The 25,538-nt window shown below is 42.0% G+C and overlaps 1 protein-coding gene across 1 annotated transcript in view; it reads right to left on the bottom strand.

Annotated features, from left to right (window-relative positions):
- Window positions 1-25,538, bottom strand: part of ASCC1 (activating signal cointegrator 1 complex subunit 1) — a 409,565-nt gene that overhangs the window by 269,950 nt on the left and 114,077 nt on the right. The window contains exon 6 of the mRNA XM_082268081.1: window positions 13,284-13,420. Coding sequence (XP_082124207.1) covers window positions 13,284-13,420 — 137 coding nt within the window. The remainder of the gene's footprint in view (window positions 1-13,283; window positions 13,421-25,538) is intronic.

Here is a 25,538-nt window from a genome sequence, read left to right as displayed (position 1 = left end):
AGCAAGAGTCAGATATTAACTCATAATATTCATTACCTAAAGATAATAATTCATTATCAGTGAAAAGGGGGTTGCCATAAATTTAAACCACCATATATGTAGAGGACTATGAATCAATTCACCTGTTATGATGATCAAAATGTTTAATATGTAAAAAGGGAAGAGAAAAAATTCTCTCCAAGTATAAGAAGAAGGAAAGAGTTCCTAACAACTTGTGATGGTTATCCTCCAATGGGGGTGCCTTCAGGACTTGACAGATGGTAAATTCTGATAAAAAAGAAGAAAAAAGAAAAACAGGGAGCCAACAGAATAAATATATCCATTAACCACGGTAGACTATATATTATATCCTTGGTATTTCGGATGTCTTACCTCCGTATTAATGTGAAACATCCATGGTGTCTTTATTGACTTCTATGGATATAGTATTCACACGGGTATGTATAAAATCTCTATTCCAAAATGTATTCCCAGATTTTCAGGTCGATGTTGGATATTAATCTAGGACAGATACATGGATAATATATAACTTTATATGGAGGAGAAATAAATCCCCCCCCAAAAAAAAAAGGGGGAAAGAAATATATAATGGATTATTGAGATTTGGACTGTCTTACCTCAATATTGAGGTGGGTTGTCCATAGTATCCCCACCACTTGAAGGGCTGCAGTATTTATCAGTATCAATACCAACTAAATGCCTGCAACAATATATAAAAAAAGAAGAATATATTCATCTAGTTCCCCATATATGAAAATGTGCCATACATGAATCTTGCCCGTTAAGATAACGTATAAATACCGTTTAATGTAGGTGGAACGTAAAACATCTAGTTGCTATCCATAAGCGTTGGCCATCAAACAGGTCCCAAGGCTTGATAGCGCAGCCTTATAGATTCCATCCAGTATCCTGAAGGTAACAAAACAAAAATCCCCTTATGTGGAGTCAAAGCCTAGCACAGGCTGTTTAAGTCCCCTAAGGCATACTCACTGATTGTAGGAAAAATCGGCAATAGACCTGTCATGTCACGGAGAGATAACTCTCCGGACTGACTCTCGGCGTTTCCTTAAATATCAAGCCATTGCCGTGAATTCTCGTTGAGTCTCGCGAGATTGCGTCTAATCGGCGCACTGCAATGTCGTCACCTCCGTTTCCCTAATTCGCGGGAAATCTCGCAAGTCTACGGTGATGACACATCCGCCCTTAAAGTCTTTATTATGAAGCGTACCACGTAGCCGCCGTCAGAGATATACTTCCGCCCTGACTTACGGATGGGCATAGCTATATGTCCGCCCATGTTTCTCGCGGTCCGTGGACACCACCGAAAGACAGAGTGAAATAACGATGAAGAATAGAAAGAGAAATGAACATATAACACTGAAGAATCCGATCATAAATATGATCAGACCATTGATGCATAATAAAACAAAACCTCAGTTATATATGTATCTATATAGATTACTTGTTGTAAAGAACGGCATGGTACTGGTTGACAGAGAAGGAAAATCCTATCAGATATCGCCCCGGCACGGGAGATAGCGTTTAACCCCCTGAGCTCACCCGGGGTTCAGACATGGAATTCCCGAAAGAATTGTCGGGAATTGATCCAGCTGAAAAGACGCTGATTTCTCCAGTTGTTAAATGAGGACATCCCTATTGAATGGGGATCTCCATTGGAGAATGTCTCACCCGTGCCGGGCTCCTATGCTGTGGGTAATCTCCCCAAAAAAGAACAGAACCAAACCGTGCTATGCAGGGTTATGGCTCCAAAGCCGCTGGTGAACCCACCAGGCGAAAGGAGGGAGAAAATAGAAAAAGGGAGAAAAAAGAAATAAAGAAATGGGGATAAGAAAAATGGGAAAAATCCCTGGAAATATGTTTTTTATAAATAGGGGAATATCCCTTAATCTCACTATATCGAGGAAGAAAATAGTGGTCGCATCCTGCAATCACATAGTTTGTTCATGAAAATGAATATAATACATACATTGTATAACAAGTAAATCATTCTTAAATAAACCCACTTAAAGACATTGTGTTTTCCTAAAAGATTTCATATTTATAAATATATATCCTCAGACTGCTCAGTAGGAGTAAAGGGAGAAGGAAAAAAGGGGAGAAGTTGATAAGGGGAAGAGGAGAAGTTAGTGATAAGAACCCTGACAAACAAACAGGGGAGACATCAAGAAAGTCTATAGAACTGACAGAAAACTATATACAAATCACCGTTTGAGTATTTGAAATAGAGCTAATGTGGGGGGACCCATTAGTCCGTCTTTCCAGAGAAAAATCCCTCCAGAAAGGGTCTATAACTCTCCATTTCGTTTAAGCCAGGGGGGGTGGTGGCCCTAAGCTTCACAATCCAGCGCATTTCCCGCTGGAGTAGCTGCTTGTTCCAGTCACCCCCCCTGGCCGGAACATGCACCCTCTCCAGGGCACAAAAAGTTACCTTGGGGGTCCTGTATCTGTGGGTGATGGCCATATGTCGGCCAAGTGGCAGATATAAGTTACCAATATTTAGGCTTTGCATATGTTGGCTAATACGTTTTCCAAGTTCTTGTTTGGTCTTCCCAACATAGAAAGCCTTACACTCACATCGCATCAGATACACGACCCCCTTGGTTTTGCAGTTAACAAAATGTTTGGGGTGAAATAGTTCACCATTGGGAAGCCTAGTGGTTTTGCATCTCACTATCACCCTACACTGGTCACAATTGCCACAGGGAAATGTCCCTTTATCCCTGCAGGGGTCTTCTCTGTTTGAGCCCCTATATTCACTTTGGACAAGACTGTCCTTCATGGAGGTGGCTCTTCTGTAGGTGATAGCTGGAGATGGTGTAACTATATGTTGGAGAGTAGGGTCTTCCCTCAATATAGCCCAATGCTTTTTCAGAATCCCATAGATTTTATCATGTTCATTGGAATAATTCAGAATTATTCTTGGTGGATTCTTTTGAGGGATTTCGTTTTTCTTGGGAGTTTTGAAAAGTAGGTCCTGTCTTTTCATGTTTTGTACCCTGTTGAAATTTTTCCTAAGACAGGTCTTCGAGTATCCCCTTTCGAGGAGTCTCTCCGTTAATTCACCTGCCTTTTTCCTGAAGTCACCTTCAGAGGAACAGTTTCTCTTAATTCTTAGATATTGTGAGTATGGAATTGACCTCTTAAGAGGTTCGGGGTGAAAACTAGCTGAATGCAGCAGGGTATTTCCCGCTGTGGATTTTCTGAATAAGGTTGTTGTTATATAACCCTCATCACTTTTGTTGATGGTAATATCCAGGAAGTCCACAGATTTTGAGTCATAGTGCATAGTAAAGAACAAATTCATATTGTTCTTATTTAATCTAGTAAGCCATTCTTCCAGTAGCTCCACCGGGCCATCCCATACCAGGAAGATGTCGTCGATGTACCTCTGCCATAGAACAACGTGGCAGAAGTACATCGACAAGTCTTCACTGGTAATAATTTTATGCTCCCACTCCCCCAGGTACAGGTTTGCGTAGGATGGGGCACAACAGGTCCCCATCGCTACTCCCTGTACCTGGAGGTAGTGGGAGCCCTGAAAAGAGAACACATTATGTTCCAAAATAAATTTCAAAATGTCTAAGATAAAGTCATTATAGTTTTGTTCCTGATGCCCACTCTGTTGCAGAATTTTGGTTATAGCAGAGAGGCCTTTGTCATGTGGTATAGAATTATATAAACATTCTGCATCTATAGTCGCTAGGATAGCATTATGAGGTATGGTAACATTCTCTAGAATCTGAAGCATATGGATAGTATCTTTGGTATAGGATGTTAAACCTGTGACATATGGTCTTAAGTGGGCATCCACCACACGGCTTGCAGTTTCCGTGATACTGCCATTCCCAGATATTATAGGGCGGCCTGGTGGATTTTTTAGGTCTTTGTGGACCTTTGGTAGACAGTAAAAAGTGGGGGTACGAGGATGTGGTGTCCTCATGTACTCCCACAATTCTGTCGTAATTTTACCTGTTTCCCTGGCTCCATCAAGGATGGCATAAAATTCTTCATTGAATCTTGAGATTGTATTAGCTGATATTTTCTGATAGCAAGTTTTATTGTCTAGAAGTTGATGACACATTTTTTCATAATCTATATTGTTCATAAGAACAATGTTCCCCCCCTTATCACTGGGTTTAATAGGGATATCATTATTTTTTTGGAGGGTTTTTAAAGCTTTACGTTGGTCCGGGGGGAGGTTATCTCTATTGGAGTGAATGTTAAGTTTATCAATGTCTTTAGAGACTTGCCTGACGAAGAGAGCTATTGTTGGGTTTTGATTGAGTTGAGGAAATTTTGGAGATTTTCTCCTAAATTGTTTAATGGGAGTTTGATCCTTACCGTGTATTTGTGTATTTTCCTCATCTGATGAGTCGCTTAGATTTTCCCAAATCTCTTCATTATCGTATCCACTTTCCTGCAGAAGTAAATTTAAGTCCCTAAGGGCTCGATATTCAGCTGCTCTAAGTTTAGAGTCAGGTTTTTGTATTTTATCTGTATCTTTAAAATATTTACTTTTAAAGAAAATATCCCTAGCAAAGAGGTTTATGTCTTTGATGACACTAAACCTATCTGTTGGTTGACTAGGGCAAAAAGATAAACCTAATTTAAGTAGATCCTCCTCCTCTTTGGTAAGATTATGGGATGACAAATTGATAATAGTTAGTCCGTTTTCTCGGTTACCCGTATCGCAAAGGAGTCCATACTGACTTGCGTTTTGACTGCTTGTCTCGTATGGGGTCTTCCTAAAAAAGGACCCTTGCTATTGGTGCCTTGGGATTTACTGGTTGCCGCCCCATCTGGTTGTGTAGTAGTGGAATCCAGGTTCTCCATGGAACCACCTGCAATTTCACTTTTTGTGCCCTCCTTATTTTTGGGTGTAGGTGTTGATCCCTGAGGGTTGTTTGTTTTTTTCCTGATTTTATCCTTATTTTTTCCCCATTGTGGGTAATCGCCTCTAGGACGTCCCCGTGGGTTAGTTTGAGAAGAATTAGAAGCAGAGGAGTCAGAGGAGTAATTTTCACTCCTATTATATTCCCCCCTGCGTCTAATATTCCGTTGTCCTTGATTCCATCTATATGCCTTGCCTTCATTGAAGGCTATCCTATCCCTCCAGTATTTTTTCTCCTTCCTTTGCAGTATTGCTTTATTATAATCCTCTAGGTATGTTTTTAATTTACTCTCTTGTTCTGTATATAAAGGGGAGGTTTTTAGCGGATCTAGTTGTTTATTAATGGCGGAAACTTCTGTTTCTATGAGTTTCAGTTGTTTTAAATATTCAGCTTGAAGAAGAATCATTAAATTTTTTGAACAATCGTTCAGAATTCTCTCCCAATCCTGTTTGAGTTCTGACGAAATATTCTCAAGGGTAGGGAAGATCTGAATCCTTAGACCTAAAGGATTCAGGCCTTCCTTCACATACTTGTCAAAAGTTTTTATATGCCAGTGTAATGCTGACTTTTTTTCTAAGAAACGTTTTAGAGTGGAAAATAGGGTAAAGATGTCTGATTCTATCTGTTCTTTTTGTTGGAATTTGCTTTCAATGTCTGACATTAACTCCTCCCATCCATCTCCCTGAAAGCCTCCCATTCTGGGTTATATATAGTATACAGGCTATATAGATAGCCTGGAAAAGGGTTCGTAGGAGAAAATTTCCGGTAAAGACCCTTTTCCCCCTTTAAAAAACCCTTTGTAAATTAATTTTGAAAAAATATAATTGTTAATCTAAAAAAGTGGGTAACCTGTGAACTATCTACAGAAAATGGGGGTCGGGTGTGTTATCCACCCAAAACATAGACTGTAAAGATATGTAGGTAGTTTACAGGTAAGATGTTACCATAATCCCATGAAAATTGTGAAAGAAGACTAACCCCCTTTTGGGTGGGTGGGACTTTACGGGCAACTAGTAATTATCTCTCATAGGAAAGATTAATTTAGAATAAAATAATTTATTGAGAAAAGTGATTATAAGAAAAATCATCAAGGTAATTTATATTACATATGTAACGGTATAAATAAACATGTGATACAATACAGTGTTACAGGTACACAACAGAGTCCAACGCGTTTCGAAGAATTGTATAGTACCAGAATCTTCCTCAGGGAATCTGTGTATATTCCTGAAAAGCATATGCCAGAAATAAATCAAAAAAAAAAAAAAAAAAAAATGTAAAAAGAAAAAAACAAAGCAAAATAATGGCTAAATATTCTATATCAAATCATTAACATGGATACTTTTTGTAGTTGCGACAACATATTACTCCATCTTATTGTGAGAGACATTCCTGGCTAATTAGCCATCAATAGATCAGAAACCTTATCTTATACCCTATAGAAAAATAAGCAAGAAAAGAAAAGGAAAAAGAAAGAAGCAAGCATATCGCATGGTAAGAGTTCACATACCTGCAGACCTTTGGAGCCAGAGATATCTGTCCTGAAAGGGGGGGATATATAGTAATCCCACAGTGTAGGAGCAAGAGTCAGATATTAACTCATAATATTCATTACCTAAAGATAATAATTCATTATCAGTGAAAAGGGGGTTGCCATAAATTTAAACCACCATATATGTAGAGGACTATGAATCAATTCACCTGTTATGATGATCAAAATGTTTAATATGTAAAAAGGGAAGAGAAAAAATTCTCTCCAAGTATAAGAAGAAGGAAAGAGTTCCTAACAACTTGTGATGGTTATCCTCCAATGGGGGTGCCTTCAGGACTTGACAGATGGTAAATTCTGATAAAAAAGAAGAAAAAAGAAAAACAGGGAGCCAACAGAATAAATATATCCATTAATACGGAGGTAAGACATCCGAAATACCAAGGATATAATATATAGTCTACCGTGGTTAATGGATATATTTATTCTGTTGGCTCCCTGTTTTTCTTTTTTCTTCTTTTTTATCAGAATTTACCATCTGTCAAGTCCTGAAGGCACCCCCATTGGAGGATAACCATCACAAGTTGTTAGGAACTCTTTCCTTCTTCTTATACTTGGAGAGAATTTTTTCTCTTCCCTTTTTACATATTAAACATTTTGATCATCATAACAGGTGAATTGATTCATAGTCCTCTACATATATGGTGGTTTAAATTTATGGCAACCCCCTTTTCACTGATAATGAATTATTATCTTTAGGTAATGAATATTATGAGTTAATATCTGACTCTTGCTCCTACACTGTGGGATTACTATATATCCCCCCCTTTCAGGACAGATATCTCTGGCTCCAAAGGTCTGCAGGTATGTGAACTCTTACCATGCGATATGCTTGCTTCTTTCTTTTTCCTTTTCTTTTCTTGCTTATTTTTCTATAGGGTATAAGATAAGGTTTCTGATCTATTGATGGCTAATTAGCCAGGAATGTCTCTCACAATAAGATGGAGTAATATGTTGTCGCAACTACAAAAAGTATCCATGTTAATGATTTGATATAGAATATTTAGCCATTATTTTGCTTTGTTTTTTTCTTTTTACATTTTTTTTTTTTTTTTTTTTGATTTATTTCTGGCATATGCTTTTCAGGAATATACACAGATTCCCTGAGGAAGATTCTGGTACTATACAATTCTTCGAAACGCGTTGGACTCTGTTGTGTACCTGTAACACTGTATTGTATCACATGTTTATTTATACCGTTACATATGTAATATAAATTACCTTGATGATTTTTCTTATAATCACTTTTCTCAATAAATTATTTTATTCCAAATTAATCTTTCCTATGAGAGATAATTACTAGTTGCCCGTAAAGTCCCACCCACCCAAAAGGGGGTTAGTCTTCTTTCACAATAGATACCCAACATGTCATGCTTTAAAATTGCGTCTGCCCGTGGAATGGTGGCAAACTACGGTGCTTAAAATTCTCCATAGGCGACGCTTTAAACACCTTTACAGGTTATCAATTCAGAGTGGCACAGGAGGTTTGGTTCTAGAATTATTGCTCTCGCTTTAATGTTAGCGACAATATCTCACATGTGTGGTGCGATCACAGTTTACATATGAGTGCGGGAGTTACATATGCGTTCGCATTTGCACATAAGCACGGTGGGACGGGAGCACTTTCAATTTTTTTTTTGTTTTTTTTGTACAAACTTTATTGCTATCACAAGGGATGAACAACATCGCTTGTGATAGCATGGGCCATGACAGGTCCTCTTTATGGAGAGATTTTGAGTTTATAAGACCCCAAATCTCTCCTCTGGCCGCTGGTGGCCAGGTAAAAAAGGGGGTGGACTGAAGTCCCCACTTTACCCCATTTTAGGGAATCCAGCTTTTGCGACAGGCACTGCAGACCCAGCCTTCCGCAGGTTGGAGACCTGGAGTATCTTCCAGGCCTCCCACTTTGTCAGAGGGACCCAATGGCCATCAATGGAAAATTTGATGGCGGTGGATGGCCTTTTTCGTCTGGGGTTTTGGCAAGCGGCCCAACTTCATCATTTTTTGCACTCTCTGCCGGCGCCCACGTTCTATACGCGGGACCTTACGCCTTTCGAGGAGTACTGCGTGGGCAGTGGCTGTCTTCCCAGTCCCCTGTCCAAATCATATAATTTGTTGATCACTATGCAGATGACTATGCATTGCCTTGCCTGGGGAAATGGGAGTGGGATCTTCAAATGCATCTGACCCCGGCTCAACAGTTGAAGATCTGTACCCTGGCCCTAAAAATCTCGACTTGCACGAATTTACAGGAAACAAATTACAAAAATTCTTACTCGGTGGTATAGAGTTCCTTCCCTCCTACATAAATTCTTTCCGGACACGTCGGATGTATGTTGGCGCTGTCAGGAGGAGGTGGGAATCATGTTGCATATCTTCTGGTCATGTCCTCGGCTTGAGACCTTCTGGAAAGATGTCCGGGCTCTCACGGGGGAACTTACAGACCGTGACCTCCCCGGCCCCCCCGGACCTTTACCTTTTACAACTGTCTACCATGCCGATTTCCAAATTCAAGAAATCAATCATCCCTCATGTGCTTTGTGCAGCTAAATCATGCTTCCCGATGTTTTGGAAATCGGCTCGGGCTCCCACTATTAAAGATTGCATGCGTATGATGGAGGAAATTAACACGATGGAAGACCTTACCCTTACGGCACAGCACAGACAGGAGCGTTATGAGAAGATCTGGGGTTACTGGAACGTATTTGTCCTATCCGACAAGGGGAAGTCCCTGATGTGTGCCTAGAGACATGGCCTGGTTGGCTCGCGGTTCGTCCATGTCGAGGTCTCCCCATGCCCCCCCCTCCTCTCCCTGCCCCCCCTCCCCATTTTATTATTTATTTATTTTTTTTTTGGCTCCTCTAGGTTCTTTGCTCTCTTTGTCTTACCTTTGAGTTTCTGCTCTGTGCTCTAACTTCCTTTATCTTGTGTCTTTAACTCTTTGAAAAGGCTTGGTAGTGACAGTTGGGAAAGTTTTGTTACCCTGCCGATATTTCTACGCAAATTTAAGGTGCCTTACTCTGATGTGTTTCAGACGTGGTCCAAGGGCTTTCTCCCGGAAGTGGGGGATGGTTCTACGGGTTTTCTCTTTTCTTCTTTCTTGCACTTATTTGAACACTGTCTTGACTGTATGTTTTGTACTGATGGTCCTTACACCTGGTGAATGTTGTATCTTTCTGCCAAATATGTACATGTTTTTACTTTTCCACTGTTCTGCATTTCTAAATAAAATATTTGAAAAAAAAAGGGGTGGGACCGGAAGTGACTAACACTCATCGCTCCCAGTTTCCAGGGTTACAGGGAGAAGGGAATGACATCAGTTCCTCTCTCTCTGTACCAGGCAGCCTTCGCCGCATCGCTCCAGGCCTTCGCGATGGGACCGGAGAGCCTGGGAGAGGCCGCCGCGGTGGTGTAATGGGGGCGCAACCCCCTTCTGCCACCCACAGAAGTGATAAAGTGGCTAATTAGCCACTTAGATCACTTCTGCCTGAATCTGAAGCACAGGCTGCAAACAATGATACCGGGCTGATACCTGTAGGTGCAGGCATCATTCCGGTATAACCATTGAAAACCCAAGGACGTACGGGTACGTCCTTGGGTGGGAAGTGGTTAAGAAGGGCCCACAAGTTCTCAATAGGGTTTAGGTCAGGTGAGGAAGGGGGCCATGTCATTATTCTTTTAACTTTAAGGCCTTTATTGGCTAGCCGACGCAGTGGAGTACTTCGATGCATGCGATGGAGGATTGTCCTTCATAAATATCATGGTTTTTGAAAGATGCAAACTTTTTCCTGTAGCACTTCTTGCAGAAAGTGTCTTCTAAAAACTGGCAGTAAGTTTGGTAGTTGATTTTGAGTCCATCTTCAACCCGAAAAGGTACAATTAGCTCATCTTTAATAATACCTGCCCATACCAGTACCCCTACTCCAGACCTTGCTGGCGTCTGAGTCAAAGTGAAGCTCTGTGCCCGTTACTGATCCAGCCACAAGCCCATTCCATTCATCTGGTCCATCAAGAGTCACTCTCATCTCATCAGTCCAAAAAACCTTTGTAAAATCTTTCTTCAGATATTTCTTGACACAGTCTTGACACTTCAACTTATGTGTCTTGTTCCGTGGTGGTCAAGTTTCAACCTTCCTTACCTTGGTCATGTATCTGAGCACTGAACACCTTGCACTTCTGGAAACCCCAGGTAGGTTGCAGTTCTGGAATATGACAATATGACAGCACTGGAGGATAATACGCTCCTGGTAGCTTCACGTTTGATTCTTCTTAATTCTTTGGCAGTTAGTTTGAATCTTTTTTTCTCACCACGTTTCTTGTGACCCTGTTGACTTTTTGCAGCAAAACATTTGATGGTTCTGTGATCACACCCCAATATCTTAGCAATTTCAAGAGTGCTGCGTCCCTCTGAAAGACTTTTTACAATTTTTGACATTTCAGAATCAGTTAAATCTCATTTTTGGCCCATTTTACCTCAGGAAAAGAAGCTGCCTAATAATTATGCATACCTTAATATATAGGGTGTTGGTTTCTTTAGGCCACACCCTCCCTCATTACACAGATACCCATCACCCGATATGCTTCAATCCAATGAGCATTCAAGTTTATACAGCTTGGAGTTGGAAAATATGCATAAAAATTATGATTTAGACAAAATACTCACTTGCCTAATAATTTTTCACACAGAGTATATACCAACGTGAAAATTGGAAAGAATCATACAATCAAAAACATTATAATTTCTATATAACATGATATAAGTTGACCAAAGGTAAGCAATATGTTTCTGATTTGAACAGGTGTAAGAATACATCTAGCCAAACAACGCACTGCTTTAGAGCCACAAATACAATATAGGGAAGCACCCCAAAAAAATTCTAATATTCGAATATAATTATTTAGAAACTCCATGTCCTAATGCAGCTGCTGGGGAATTAAATTCCCGCACAGTCTTCTATCAGAATTGTGGTGATTAGAGAAAAATACATCCGAGGGGAGTTTTTTTATTTATTTACTTTATTGACTTCACTTATTTATTCATATTTTGTTCACATTAGCATTAGTGTTATTTGATATTATTTTCACATTATTGTAACATATGCACACTGTATTGGTGGCAAAAGTGTTTATTATTAAAGAGGAAGTAAACCCTCCTCAGGAAGTTGTACCTATAGGTAAGCCTATGATAAGGCTTACCTATAGGTACTGTAAATATCTCCTAAACATGTACCGTTTAGGAGATATTTACCTTTAATGCAGCCAGTGACGTCACTGGCGCATGCGCTCTGAAGGAACGGCTGATCGTGCCGTTCCTTCAGAGCCCCGTGCCGTGACCGTCGGCTCCTGCGCGCGTGCGCAGGAGTGACGTCACCGCGGCTCCGGCCAATCCGATGGCCGGATGCCGCGATCCCGGAAGACGGGCGACTGAACATGTCGCTCGTCATACAGGTAAGAGAGCGGCACGGCGGGGGCTCGTTCTAAGGTAAGTATTTCATAATGAGCTAGTATGCGATGCATACTAGCTCATTATGTCTTTCTCTTGCAGGTTGTAAAAGAAAAAAAAATTTTTTTAACGAGTTTACAACCTCTTTAAGAGTGAGAGTAACATTGGAATACATTTATATATTTATTTCCAATATAGCTGGGGTATAATGCTCAGAAATAAGCCACCAACCTGCATGTTGGCAGCTGCACTAAAATGACTTTGGAAATGGAAAAGCTACACTGTTTTAGAAGTAGGATCTGCAGGATAGATTTATTAAAGCAAGGAATAAAAGGTTATTGGATAAGGAAAGAAAGAATACCATCTACCACCCTGAAATTATCCAGGGTAAGAAAAATTGTAAACACTCACAGAATACGGAATACACCAGCAATGCTGTACACTCAAGTGAAACCTTTCTGCGGCCAATGCTTTGTACAGCATTTTAAATTGGCATGCTCTGCTATGGAATATATCTCCAAAGTTTCTGACGTGAACGTAGATTATGGCAGAAATGAACTGAGACTATGAGGTCCAGAGAAAAAAAAAAATGGAAATTTCCTCCAGTTACTTTGGTGGCAAAAATATGCTAAATCTCTCAACAGAGTGCAGAATGGCTTTCAGAGCATTGCTAGGCTTTGTCAGGGGCAACAACTTGCTTTGTTGTTTCACCCTACTTGTTTTCCTATACTCTATGAAAGGGTTATTTCTATTAGGGGAGGCGAAGAACTCAACAGCTAAAGGTAAATAGCAGGAACAACACAGGGCAGCCCTGACTTGAGCCCCACTGTAAGTTTTAGGTAATGAATAGAGGATATACATTATACACTGCAGTTTGGATGTAAAACAAAGCAATTTATCTTCCACTTGTTTTAAAAGAAAAATAGGGATGAACCTACCTTTGTTTGAAAATAAACAGCCAATGTGGTTTCACCTTCAAAAGGTGGACACAGTTCATAAAATGCCCTGGCAGTATTTTTTTTAGTGTACACTTTTATTTTTCAGTGTTCAGTTGTGTACTGGGTTAATTTTGTCATATATATGATTCGGAAAGCCTTTAAAAAGTGTAATGTCCAATTAAATGAAAACTTACAGTAATATTCTATTACCATAGAAAGTCTAAAGGTCATAAGCAGAGAGCTTGTACTTGCTAACGACAAAGCTTCAAGGTGACTTTTTGTATCTCTGCTATACTGTATGCTGGCTATAAGCAATGTTATTATTCCTTACAAACACTGAAGAAATGGCATTACAGAGAACAAGTTGACAGAATCACAAAAGCACCTCAAAGTCCTTTGCAATGTTATGTAATGGGTATAATAAAAGATAATTCACTCACTCCAGAAATTCCTCTTTGCACTTCTGTAACAGCTGGCAGGCCTGTTCCACTTCATTTTCATTCAGCAAAACCAGCGTCCCTATTGTCAGGTGGAGTTTTGATGGGTTCTGGAAAATGGTGCTTTCCACCCCATGATCCTGTGAAAAAGAAAAAATAACAGAAATCAAAATGCACTTTTTGAAAATTATTTTCTTCAACACGGTTGGAATACAGTTGAGACACAGTTGTTAAACGTTGAGCTGAATGACAGAAATGGCAACACAACTGCACATTCCAAAGAATTCCAAAGAATTCTAACATACAAAATCATGGCTGAATAACGGTCTCCCTACGTTCACAATATTGAGGTTAGCAACCGTGTTTGCTTTTTCTTTTTTTATAGCAAAGAAAGTATAAGGAGGAAAGTGAAAGATGTTTAGGGAAAAAAGTGGATGTGTGAGGGGAGGAGGAAAGGCAGCGCAGGGAGGAAAGAGGAGATAAAAAGAAAACAAAAAAGGAGGGGAGGGGGAGACGTACTCCGTATCTGTGGTCGCCATCACACTGTATATCTCTACGTGAACCAGGAGCTGCAGGCTTCAATCCTGGTGATTCCTGGAAGAAATTGGTTATGTATTGGCAAGAATGGATTTTTTTATTCCTCAGAAAAAGTATAGTCTATCCAGTAGAACAATTTATTTTTTGCCATTTGCATATATTTACTGAGGATATTCACTATCATTTAAAAGTACAGCATAGAACATATGTTTACATAAAAACCTGCCTGAGATACCTGGAACTACTTGGCTGGAAATACTAAAATTATTCTGAGTTATCAAGTGTTAATATTGTAGAAAATATATAACTACAACACAAAATGGACATGTATCGTATTTGTAATTTTTTGCTGTTTTAGTAAACTTATTGCTGTAATAATGCTGTAGTATGTTCGATTTTCTTTTTTTTTTTTTTTTTTTCCAGATAAAATTTTTATTAGATTTGCATACAAAGGAAAACAGGCATACCAAACAGAAATGTCAATATTAGAGAAGGTTACAGTCTTTGGATTAACAACCAAGGCAAGCAATAAACATAAGCCAGAATTGGGTGATCATTAATTAGAATTCAAATGCTAAACTGTAACAACTGTAACAACCAGAAAAAAAAGAGAGAGACATACAGATCCTGGAAAATTAAGAACGTTTCCAGGAGCTGTAAAATTCAAACCATGGAGACCAGTGCTTTTCAAAGTGAGGGCCTTTTCCATCTCTATAAGCCAGAATTCGCTCATATTCTGCTACCACCTGCACGTGTACAATAATTTCTTTGAGCATTGGAATTTCTGCTGATTTCCAGTTAGAGAAAATAGCTGATCTAGCCGCCATTATAATCTGCATGATAACTGTTTTAATCGGACCTTTAAATTCTTGAATCCCTATCCCCAACAATGCTAGTTCAGAACTGGGGGGGACAGAACATGTCACCACTCTGGAGATGAGGTGAAACACCTCCCTCCAGAGAGACTGTATGGCGGGGCACGTCCAAGCCACATGCAAAAGCGTACCGACCTGGCCGCAGTTCCTCCAACATGTGCTAGATACGTCGGGATTAAACTTGGCTACTATGTATGGGGTAAAGTGCCATCTGCTGAATATTTTGTAGGCCAGCTCCCAGTAATTAGAACACCTGGCATATATGCGTCCAGAGAGCAGAGCTGATTTCCACTGTTGGTCAGTAAAGACCTTACCCAATTCTGATTCCCATTTTATGCAGGAGGGGAGTTTAGAAAAAAGAGATTTGGAGTTGAGGGCCTCATAGAGAAGAGATATACCTTTGGCTTTGGGATTTCCGGCATGCCAAAAGCCCCAAATACGATCATCCACCTGCACATAGGGGGAATTCAGTTGTCTACAATATGACGCAACCTGGTGGAATTTGAAAATATCAGTTTGAGGCAATTTATAGGTAGCTGTGAGAGAAGAGAAGGGCACCACACCACTGCCCCTATATAGAGCAGCGAGGGAGGTGATACCCCGTTCCTCCCAATCACCAAGAGATATGTCTGGGATAGTCCAGCGAAGAGAGGCCAGAGGGATCGGTATTTTCACTAGAGGCGTATCCCTATCTTAGAACAATTTATTTTGATATTTCCCCTCTTGATGCTTCAGAGAGGCCGTCCCATCTTCAATATATTGGATGTTGTTCATGTTGGAAAACCATATTTTGAGAGAAGAGGGAACATCCAACTTTCAGAGGGAGTTGCAAATTTTGGGAGCATTAAAGCAGAATATAAAGTGGCTCTTTAGTCAAAAAATTAAGTCCTGCTAGATCACTTCAGGCTGGCCCTTTTTCCAGGTATAGCTACGTATATGTATGTACTTATAGCTTGTTTTTAGTTTATTTATAATAATTTTGTTTTTTGCCCAGCTTCACCACCGCCATTCTGGCCTGGTCCTGTGCGCATCTGGGATACTTAATGTCGATCATATCTCCCAGGAGGCTGCTGCAGAAGTTCCATTATAAAACACACAACCATCATAAACAAGAATGTGACAGACCCAACTGGGACAAGGGCTTTTGGAGGGGACTGCAGGGTAGCCTCTTGCCTACTGACTATGGGCCCTGGCTTTTAAAGGGGCTCTAATCTTTGGGAGGTGTGTGCCTTGGGAACATTATGAGTGATTTTGCTTCAGATTCGGGTCCATGTCTCCCTGAAAATACACAAACTCTGGGAACCAAGGACCTGAATACAAATTTGGGGCCTCTGTGCCCAAACCAACATTGATTGTTTCAACCCCCCTTCTATATTCAGGGATGCTAAGCAGAAGATTATAATCAGTTTAAAACAACCTGATGCTGGTGCCTCTTCCTGCTTTGTGTAAATCTGTTTATTAAGATATCTTTCTCTCATTCTATAACTCCCCCATTGTGTGCCTCCTATGTGTGAATTCCCATTGTTAATTAAGTTACCTATTGTTTCTGTCTGTCTGCTAATCCTCTTGGAGGTAAGACTAGTATTGTGTCCATTTTATCTTGTTACCGAACTATGGTGGGATATTATGCATTTATGTTTATGTTAGATGTACTGTTAGATATACTGATTATATTCCTGTTTGGTTGGGTTGTTCTTCGGTGCAATATTTAGCTATAATACCTGATTCCAGAGTGGAAGAAGCTGTGTCTTGGTGGAGGCACCCAGGCTGGGTGCCAGGCGGTCCCTCACAAAGGATTTCCCTGAAAAAGTCCTAAAAGCTGAACTACAGGCAGTAGAACTCCATAATTTACAACTCTTTACTAAGTATAAGACTAGGTTCTGGTGGATGCCCAGGAGGGTAAGCTACAATTTTATGATCCTGAAATAAACATGATTGTTAAAAGCTGTACTTCTGCCTTTCACTTTAAAAGGGATGATGCAGTTGAAGGCAGTTGGCGTTTGATGCAACATCAAAAAAAAAAAACTCAATTGGGGAGCGCATTTCATGAGCCCATCGCAATCCTTTTCAATATTAATCAAAAGTAGGGGGGAACTAAAGCTGCTACCTTACTTAGGCCATCAATCACCCTGTATGATAAAGCCCATTATAAAATCCAGTTACATATTATTTTAAAATGAATATGTACAACTATCATAACGACCTAAATCTTCCCGAATATCAGCCTTTTGTAATGTTCTGTATAGCAGTGTTCAGACAATGAGAGCAGCCCTCTAAGCCAATCAAGACTCTAAAGCCAAAACTGACAACTTAACACTAACTATAAAATTGGCTTGGTAAATTTTATTCATTTTTTTTTTACATTTATAGGTTTTTAAATGATGCTGTATATCATATACTGCTTTGCTGGGCTGCTTTCTAAGCCCATAAAACATCTATTAAGTCATGTTGCAGATACAAATCTTTGGAGGACGTTGGACACAACTGGCTTCAAGTCTTTCTAATGGAGAGGAAATAAAAACCAAAATATTCTGTTCATGTATTTGGTTTTATTTCTGCATTACAAAAAAAAAAAAAATGAGCTATAATAAAAACAAATATTAAATATGTCCTTGCGCAAATCAGAAAACTCAATTTTGTTTCCAATGACAATGAGACATACTTACATGTAACAATCTACTGTACAGTGTATACAGCATAATTGTCACAAGAATTATCATGCGTTGAATGCAGAAACACTACAACTAAAATTTGTAATGTTCAAGGTAAATCGAGTTTAATTAATGGAAAAAAAGAAAATCTTCTCTCTGATACACCTGGGGTGGATTTACTAAAACTGGAGAGTGCAAAATCTGTTGCAGGCCTGCATGGAAACCAATCAGCCTCCAGGTTTTTTTGTCAAAGCTTTAAGGGTAACTCCCCTTTTGTGGGGAAAAAAGAAAAGCAAGTAAAGAAAAAAAGCAAGTAAAGAAAAAAAAATATAGCATATACAATTGCAGTCATATTGTAATTAAATGGTATTAAAAATTACCTTTCTTTTTCAATTTGCAGCTCTGTAATTAAATGTAAAATGCAATGCAATATGGCTACCTGGGGGTGCACTGTACACAGAATGTGTACAGAACGCCCTCCAAAAACATAATCTCCTGCTTGTGTGATTGGCTCACTGATTTTCCCAGAAGTCTACACTAAGTCAGAATTCAGGCATCCGCTGCAACAAAAAAGGTATTTTTGACTTATCGTAAAATCCATTTCTCTGATGTTCATTGACAGACACAGCTCCTGATCTTCATAACCATTGGGTTACTCTGCCCCCTAAAGGAGTAGAATACTAGGCAGAAAAATAATTTGGCTACACCTATGGGTCGTTCCAGAGGGTATACTCCCTCTCTCTGCTATAGGTACTCAGTTTAGTTACAAGCAGTGTCAGAAGAATTACATCTCCACAGAGGGGGGTGGGTGCTGTGTCCGTTAACGTATATTAGAGAAATGAATTAGACGGTAAGTCAAAAATCCATTTTCTCTTTCGTTCATTGACGGACACATCTTCTGATCTTCATAACCATTGAGACATCCCAAAGCAGTGTTAAACATGAGGGGTGGGAACAGCAAAAAAATTCCCAAGGCTAAACAGTAGCCAACCAGGCAACAAGAGCTCAACCAAAACAGGAGCCTGCCTGAAAAAAACAATACACCCTCAAAGAGGATCAGGTCCTCTAAACAGCAGCCTACAAAACCTTGCAGCCAAAAGAAGCATCCGCAGATGCCAACACATCTACTTTATTAAACTTTGTGAAAGAGTGCACCGACGACCATGTGGCCGCCTTGCAAACCTGCATCACTGCGTCACTGACGCCTAATGATGGAATGAGGCACTAAGCGCCTGAGTAGAGTGCGCCTTAACAGAGAAAGGAGGAACCTGACCCCTGATGGAAAAGGCCTGAGTAATTATCTGTCTGATCCATCTGGAAATGGTAGCAGAGGAAGTGGACAACCCTTTCCGAGGCCCATCCATGAGCACAAATAGTGAGTTTGACTTCCTAAAAGACTCCTTAGCTGCACATCCAGGGCATGCAAGGAAATTTCCTTTGGATGTTTAGGACTGGGAAACAGGGAAGGCAACATAATGTCTTCATTCAAATGAAAATCCGAGACAATCTTTGGGAGGAGAGACGGACAGGGGCGAAGAACCACTTAACTCTGTGAATCACCAGTTCCGACACCCTGCGCGCAAAAGCCACCAAAGCCACCAAAAAGGCCACCTTCTGGGACAGCGTAAGCAGAGAATCTCCTGAAGATTCTCAAAAGAAAAAAAAGCGAGGATGAACCCCAAGAGACTCACACCACGCAATGTACGTGTTCCACGTACAATGGTAGATCTTCCTAGAAGTAGATTTCCTGGCTTTTAAAATCACTGACTCAGACAAACCTCTATTCATCAGCCCCTGGCGTTCAACAGCCAAGCCATCAAAGCCAGTGACTGTAAAGCAGGATGGATGATTGGTCCTTGGGACAGCAGGACTACCTGACAGGAAGCTTCCAAGGACCGCCAACGACCAGCCACACCAGATCGGCATACCAAGCCCAGCGAGGCCAGTCCCCGAGGCCACTAAGATGATCGGAATACTGTCTGTAGAAGTCTTGGCAGAAGCTTGAGTGGAGGGAAGGCGTCTGCCAGAGGATCTATGACCGAGCCACAAATCTCTGCATTTTTCTGTTGAGCCGAGACGCCGACAGATCCACCTTGGGGATGACTCACTGGAGACACAACTGATAAAACACCTTTGGATGAAGGGACCACTCCCCTTGGTTCAACGCCTACTGTCTGAGGTAATTGGCCTGCCAGTTTTCAACCCCGGAAATGTGTATGGTGGAGAGGGCTAGAACAAACCGTTCTGCCCACCTTAGAATGCCGTCTACCTGCAGAGCTACCAGGACACTTCTTGTGCCCCCCTGGTGATTGACATAAGCCACGGCCATGGCATTGTCCAATTGAATGCACACTGGACATCCCTGAAGACGATCCATCCAATGAGTACCAAGACATTGATCGGTAGTCTGGACTCTTCCTGTGTGCAGAAACCCTGAGCATAAATTTTGCAGAGGACGCCTCCCCAGCCGGACATGCTGGCATCCGTGGTGACCACTGTCCAATACAAGGGAAGGAAGGATTAGCACAGCCGAAGCACCGAAGAACAAAGCCATCATATCAGGGACTCTTTCGTTACCCAGCTCAGCTGGATCGGATTCTCCAGAGACTGCCCCATTTGGCCAGAATCTCCCTTGCAGGGACCTCGTATGGAACTGTGCAAATGAAACCGCCTCAAAGAAAGACACCTTCAGGCCAAGAACCTGCATGCAAGTCTGTAGGGATTACCATATGCTGGACAGCAGGAGATGAATTACAGCCTGCAGTTTCTGGAGTTTGTCCATAGGAAGGAGCACTCTGGCTAAGGCCGAGTCAAGAGTCAAACCCAGATAGTCCAGCTTTGTGGATGGAACCAGAGCAGATTTCTAAAAAATCTCATAATCCAGCCAAACACCCTCAACCTCATATGGTGATTTCAAAGTTTTCAACCAGAGCAGTAGGAGACTCTGCTCGCAGAAGGAGGTCATCCAAATAGCCCAGTACCGCGATTCCCCATTGGCGTAACAATGCTAGCACTGGGGCCAAAACTTTCGTGAAGACCCCAGGAGCAGAAGCAAGACCATAGGGTAACACCACAAATTGATAATACTCCTCTCCCACGGCAAAGCAGAGGAAGCGCTGGAGACCGACACATATTGGAATGTGAAGGTAAGCATCCTCAATGTCGATAAAGGCAAGAAAAAATCCCCCTGATGCAGGGAAGCCACCGCCGTGCGAACGAACTCCATTCTGACCTTCTGCACCTGCACAAAGCAATTCAACATCTTGAGGTCCAAAATTGGATGCACCTTGCCAGGTTTAAATAAAAACCCCTGAAAACTTTCCGAAGTCGGTACTGGGACAATAACCCTTTAAAGTAAAAGGTCTTACACCGCCCCATAAAGAGCCTGTAAGCAGACCAGGGACAGTCACAAGTTAGAAGGGAGAACCTTAACGGGGGGTAAGAACGAAATTCAATCTTGTAGCCGGACCGAATTACCTTGTGGACCCACCTGACTTGTACCAGGGGAATCCACAGGTCCATGAACTAGCGAAGACGACCCCCTACCCCAGATACGGGTCAGGGCGCACCTTCACGCTAAAGGGGCCTTGTCCACGGGTCTAGAGAAGCCCATTCTTGACTTGCCAGACCAAGTTCGCTTGGATCCTCCAGAGGAGGCCCCCGAAGGGCTCCAATACCTTGTCAGTCGACCCTGAGGGACAAAAAAACTTCTCATGAGCTGAGAAGGAGGGCCCATGTATTCTCCCCGTGAGACCTTTAATTATGTCATCCAGGGTAGCACCATACAGGCGATCTTCTTGAAAGGGAAGATCAGTCAAGGCCTTTTTAGAAGTCTGGTACGCAGACCAGCATTTGAGCCAAAAGACACGCGAAGGACCATTGCCGAAACAGAGAGCTGAGCCACTAGGGGAGCCGCATACAAAGAGACATCACAGATAAACTACAGCACCTGGACCAGCTGGTCCACCAGCTCAGCAAAGGCAGGGGGGGGGGTAAATCCCCCTCCAGGTCATGGTGCAAAAGCCTAGCCCATTCGGTCAGAGTCTGCGACACCAGGGCAATATTGAATATTGGCCTCAGTGCGGAACAAGCCAGGGTGTACATATTGTGGGCCACAGCCTCTGCCTTCCTGTCAGCCAGGTCCTTAAAGGCCTGGGGACTCTTCAACCAGAATCATGGTTGCCTTGTTCAATCTGGAAACCGGAGGGTCTACCACCAGTGGAAGAGTCCACTATGAGGGACTCCTCATAGGGGTATCGCCTAGCAAAATCACTTAGGGTCCCCAGGGGGACGCTTTGGTCGTCCCCAGTATTTAGTGACAGTTCTGTCAAAATAGGAGGGGAACGGGAATACCTTTTCGGCTCTGGATGGCTTGTAAATGCCAAAGGGAACCTGTGTCTCCATCAAAGTTTCAGCTGCATCCTCCATCTTTAAGGTCTCACGTACATCTACAATCAGTGCGTCCACCAGCACCTTTTCGTACGTGGTTGCAGAAGTGGAGGAATCCTCCTCATTATCTGAGGATTCAGGGCGCGTGGTCGCAGACCCAGCAGGGTGACCCACGTCCACGGCGGCCAAATCAGATTCAGGATCTGAAGAGACAGATGAGGCAGGGGAAGGCAGGTGAAGGGTTAATGGTGTTTTCATGCTGTATATTCTTCTCTACTATTCCTGCAATTATGCCTGATTTAGTCATAACATCTTGCTTGTTCCGCTATGGCTGACTCTGCATAATAGTTGCACGTAAGAACATCGGATAGGTAAATTTGTTATGAGAACAGTTTAAACTTGTGCAGTATGCATGATCATGAGTTATATTGAAACCCCTTATTGTGAAATCAAATTTTTCTATTGTTCTAACTGTATATATGCTCGGGATATTTCCTGAAATAAATGAACATGCTTTAACATTGCATCTTGTGTGTGTCTCTGTGTGATCCCGAATATTCGTAGGGAGCCCATCTCGTCGTCCAATTCAAAGTCCCTTACAGTTTGCTCTCAGAAGTGGGATGCAAGATCATCTAAGGCGCACCACGAGGCTCCTAGGGACCCAGGAGGGATACCTAGGCCTCAGAAAATGAGACAGGCAGGAAGGGGAGTACTTGGCAGGACCCCCACCAGGTACAGCCCCCCACCCCACACAGCTGATCGCCAGGTCACTGGTGGCGCTTCCCCCCGCCCCTAACGCCAGCACTGCACCCTGCCCCACCCAAGGCGGTGCACCAGGCCACCCCACAGCCCCAGCGCCAGTAAAGGAGGGGGGGAGCGGATGGGGGGGCGATAAGGCCGACAGGAACCACTAGACCGATGAGGGGGGTGCCTAACGGGAAGGAGGGGAACCCAGGGGTCCGACCGTCCCATGGAGGAGCCCACATCCAACCAAAAACCCTCCAGGGGGAGAGGGGGGACCATACTAGGAACCAGACGGGCACGGCTCCAGACAGAGCCTCCTCCCTTTCGAAATGGGGGGGCTTTCGGCCAAGAGGAACACTGCAACTCAGGCCGAGACCCGGTCATATGCAACCTCCCAAAGAGTTTAACTTGCAGGCCAGCCCCCATCCAGTTGGGCTATGTTCCGGCCAACCTAGGGCAGGGCTGAGGTCCGCACGCACTTGCTGGCCAGACTGGGGTGACCACTGGATCTAGATTATCCAGCCCGTCGCCCAGTCCGGCAGTTCATTGTATATATCACAGGAAAAAAAACAGGAGAAAAAAAATCGATCTAAAAATACAAAATTGCCAGGACCAAAGATCCCAGCAAGGAACTAGGTCCTTACTCCTGACTAGGCAGAAAAAAACTGAGTACCTATAGCAGAGAGAGGGAGTATACCCCTTGAGACTGCCCATAGGCATATGAAAGAGAAAAGAAGGGGCAAGCACCTAGTGCATTACCCGTGGACACCTTTAAAACGTTTTATCAAAATGCCAAAGACATACTCACACACATGAAGAGCAAAATCGCATATCGGGAGTCCACCACATGTGGAATGGAACATGTCCCTGTATTAGGACCGCTAACGCCTTTCGGGAGAGCCCTGAGGAAGGAAGCTTGACTCCCGAAACGACATACTGTATCTGTACATCTACACACGGAAAGCAGTATTGCTTTAAAGTACCTCCCCCCCACCTTTACTTTCTTTTACTTACCTTCATGTTAAAAAATGAACATGAACAATCCCACCACATTGCTACAGTAATCCTTTAAAACTTACAGTGTCTACAAAAATTAAAACAAAGAATTTAGCTGACAGTGTAGCCTAGGTATTCTGATAGTTTGCATGAAGATGTTAAATATCAAGAGCATTTTTCTAGAAAACCTGAATTACTATGCTGTTTAATTGTAGACTGAGAACGCATAGAAGATGGCTATACCTGGCCCATCAGGGCTGCTTTTTTCATGCAGGAAAAATATTTTTACAAGCAGTAGGTACTGCTGAGAAAATACGACAAAACATTCTTCCACACAGCATGCCTCTTTAAACAATTAGGCACCCATTTTTATAGCAATTCCTTAAAGTAAGCCTTAAAGTAGCCTCGACCCTAAGTAAACTGGTATACTGGTGATAAGAAGTAATTTCACATTTGCTATGTGGGTGCGCTGTACTTTTTGTTGTGCGTATTCAGTATGGCACCACACTGAAAAAGTTCCAAAAGACTGTGTATGCACCTTTCCTGTACAGTCAAAGGTAAAAAATGTTGTTAAATCTCGTAATATCTGGTGCGATCTGGAGCTTTTCATGGTGCAGCATGAAGGTGGTGCCTCACATCACAGACTATGAAGATCTCACCCAAAATAATTTTCAGTGCATGTTCGCGTATGGGGCCCCACATCAATTTTCTGACATTTCACTGACCTACAGCTGCTTAAATTGCCTCGATTATTATGTTACAGTATTATGGTTTTAAAATTGTGTTGATCTTTCAGAATGCTGCATCTTTCATCAAAATACCTGGAAATATATGAAAAATCAATTCTACACGTCTGTGCACAGAGAAACTGCAGAGCTAAACATTCAGAGAGAACTATTGCTCTGAATGAGGTGATGCATTTCCATTGATTATCACAGTGTCCTATCACTCTAATCTGAGGTTCCCAAGAAAACAACCATCAAACAGGCCAAGAAAAAAATATTCAGGTCAACAAAGCACACTATATTGAGTACACAGCAGACAATATTGACTATACTTTTAAAAATAATCTTTTTTTAACTTTGAAAACATATATATGAAAACTCAAGGCTTAGTAACACTAGACTCACTTAAAACAAAACCCAGTCTACCAAAACCCAAGAATAAAAATGTAATATATCGCACCTTATTGGTTGTTGCCTGTCCTTTATTTTCACCTAGTGATCTGTCCAGTAATGCACCTCCTGTGTTAGGATGCCTACGCTTACTCCTCCACTGTATCTATGGAGGAGCAGCATAGCCAAATTTTAGATGGACTAGTTAAGTGTTAGATGGACTAGTGGATTTAGAGTGTTAGATGGACCAGTGGGTTTAGATGGACCTTACATAAATGTCTAACAAAATATTAACCTCAGCTAACACTTGTAAGCAATTACAGCAGCATATGTTTTTAAACTATAGGTTATAAGTTATAACTACCCTATATACTCGAGTATGACCCAAACCGAATATAAGCCGAGGCACCTAATTTTACCTAAAAAAACTGGGAAAACATATTGACTCGAGTATAAGTCTAGGGTGGGAAATGCAGCAGCTACTGGACCCAACTGGACCACCACGAGACCCAAAACAGGGGCTGCAGGCATGGTGCAAGGGCTGCGAATATGGTACAGGAGATGCAGGGCTGTGAGCATAGCACAGGAGATGGTATAGGCATGGCACAAGAGATGGTTCAGGCATGGCACAGGAGATGCAGTGCTGCGGGCATGGTACAGGAGAATCTCCTGTACCATGCCTGCAGCACTACATCTCCTGAGGAGATGCAGGGGCTGCAGAGGAGTCTCGCTTACCTTTCCGCCTTGCATTTAAAAATGGCGCCGCCCGGTGCCAACACGTCACCGCGCATGCGCCGTCTGCCCGGGAATAGCCGAACGTGTACGGGCTTTCCCGAGTGGCGGTAGCTTATGCGCACTGACCGGGGAAAAGGTAACTGAGACTGTGACTCAAGTATAAGCCGAGGGGGGCTTTTTCAGCATGAAAAAACATGCTGAAAAAGTCGGCTTATA

Source organism: Pelophylax lessonae (genome assembly GCF_965119305.1).
Source record: "Pelophylax lessonae genome assembly, chromosome: 9".
Taxonomy (NCBI): domain Eukaryota; kingdom Metazoa; phylum Chordata; class Amphibia; order Anura; family Ranidae; genus Pelophylax; species Pelophylax lessonae.
Note: the sequence above shows the minus strand (reverse complement) of the source record. Positions and strands in the feature narration are given on the sequence as shown.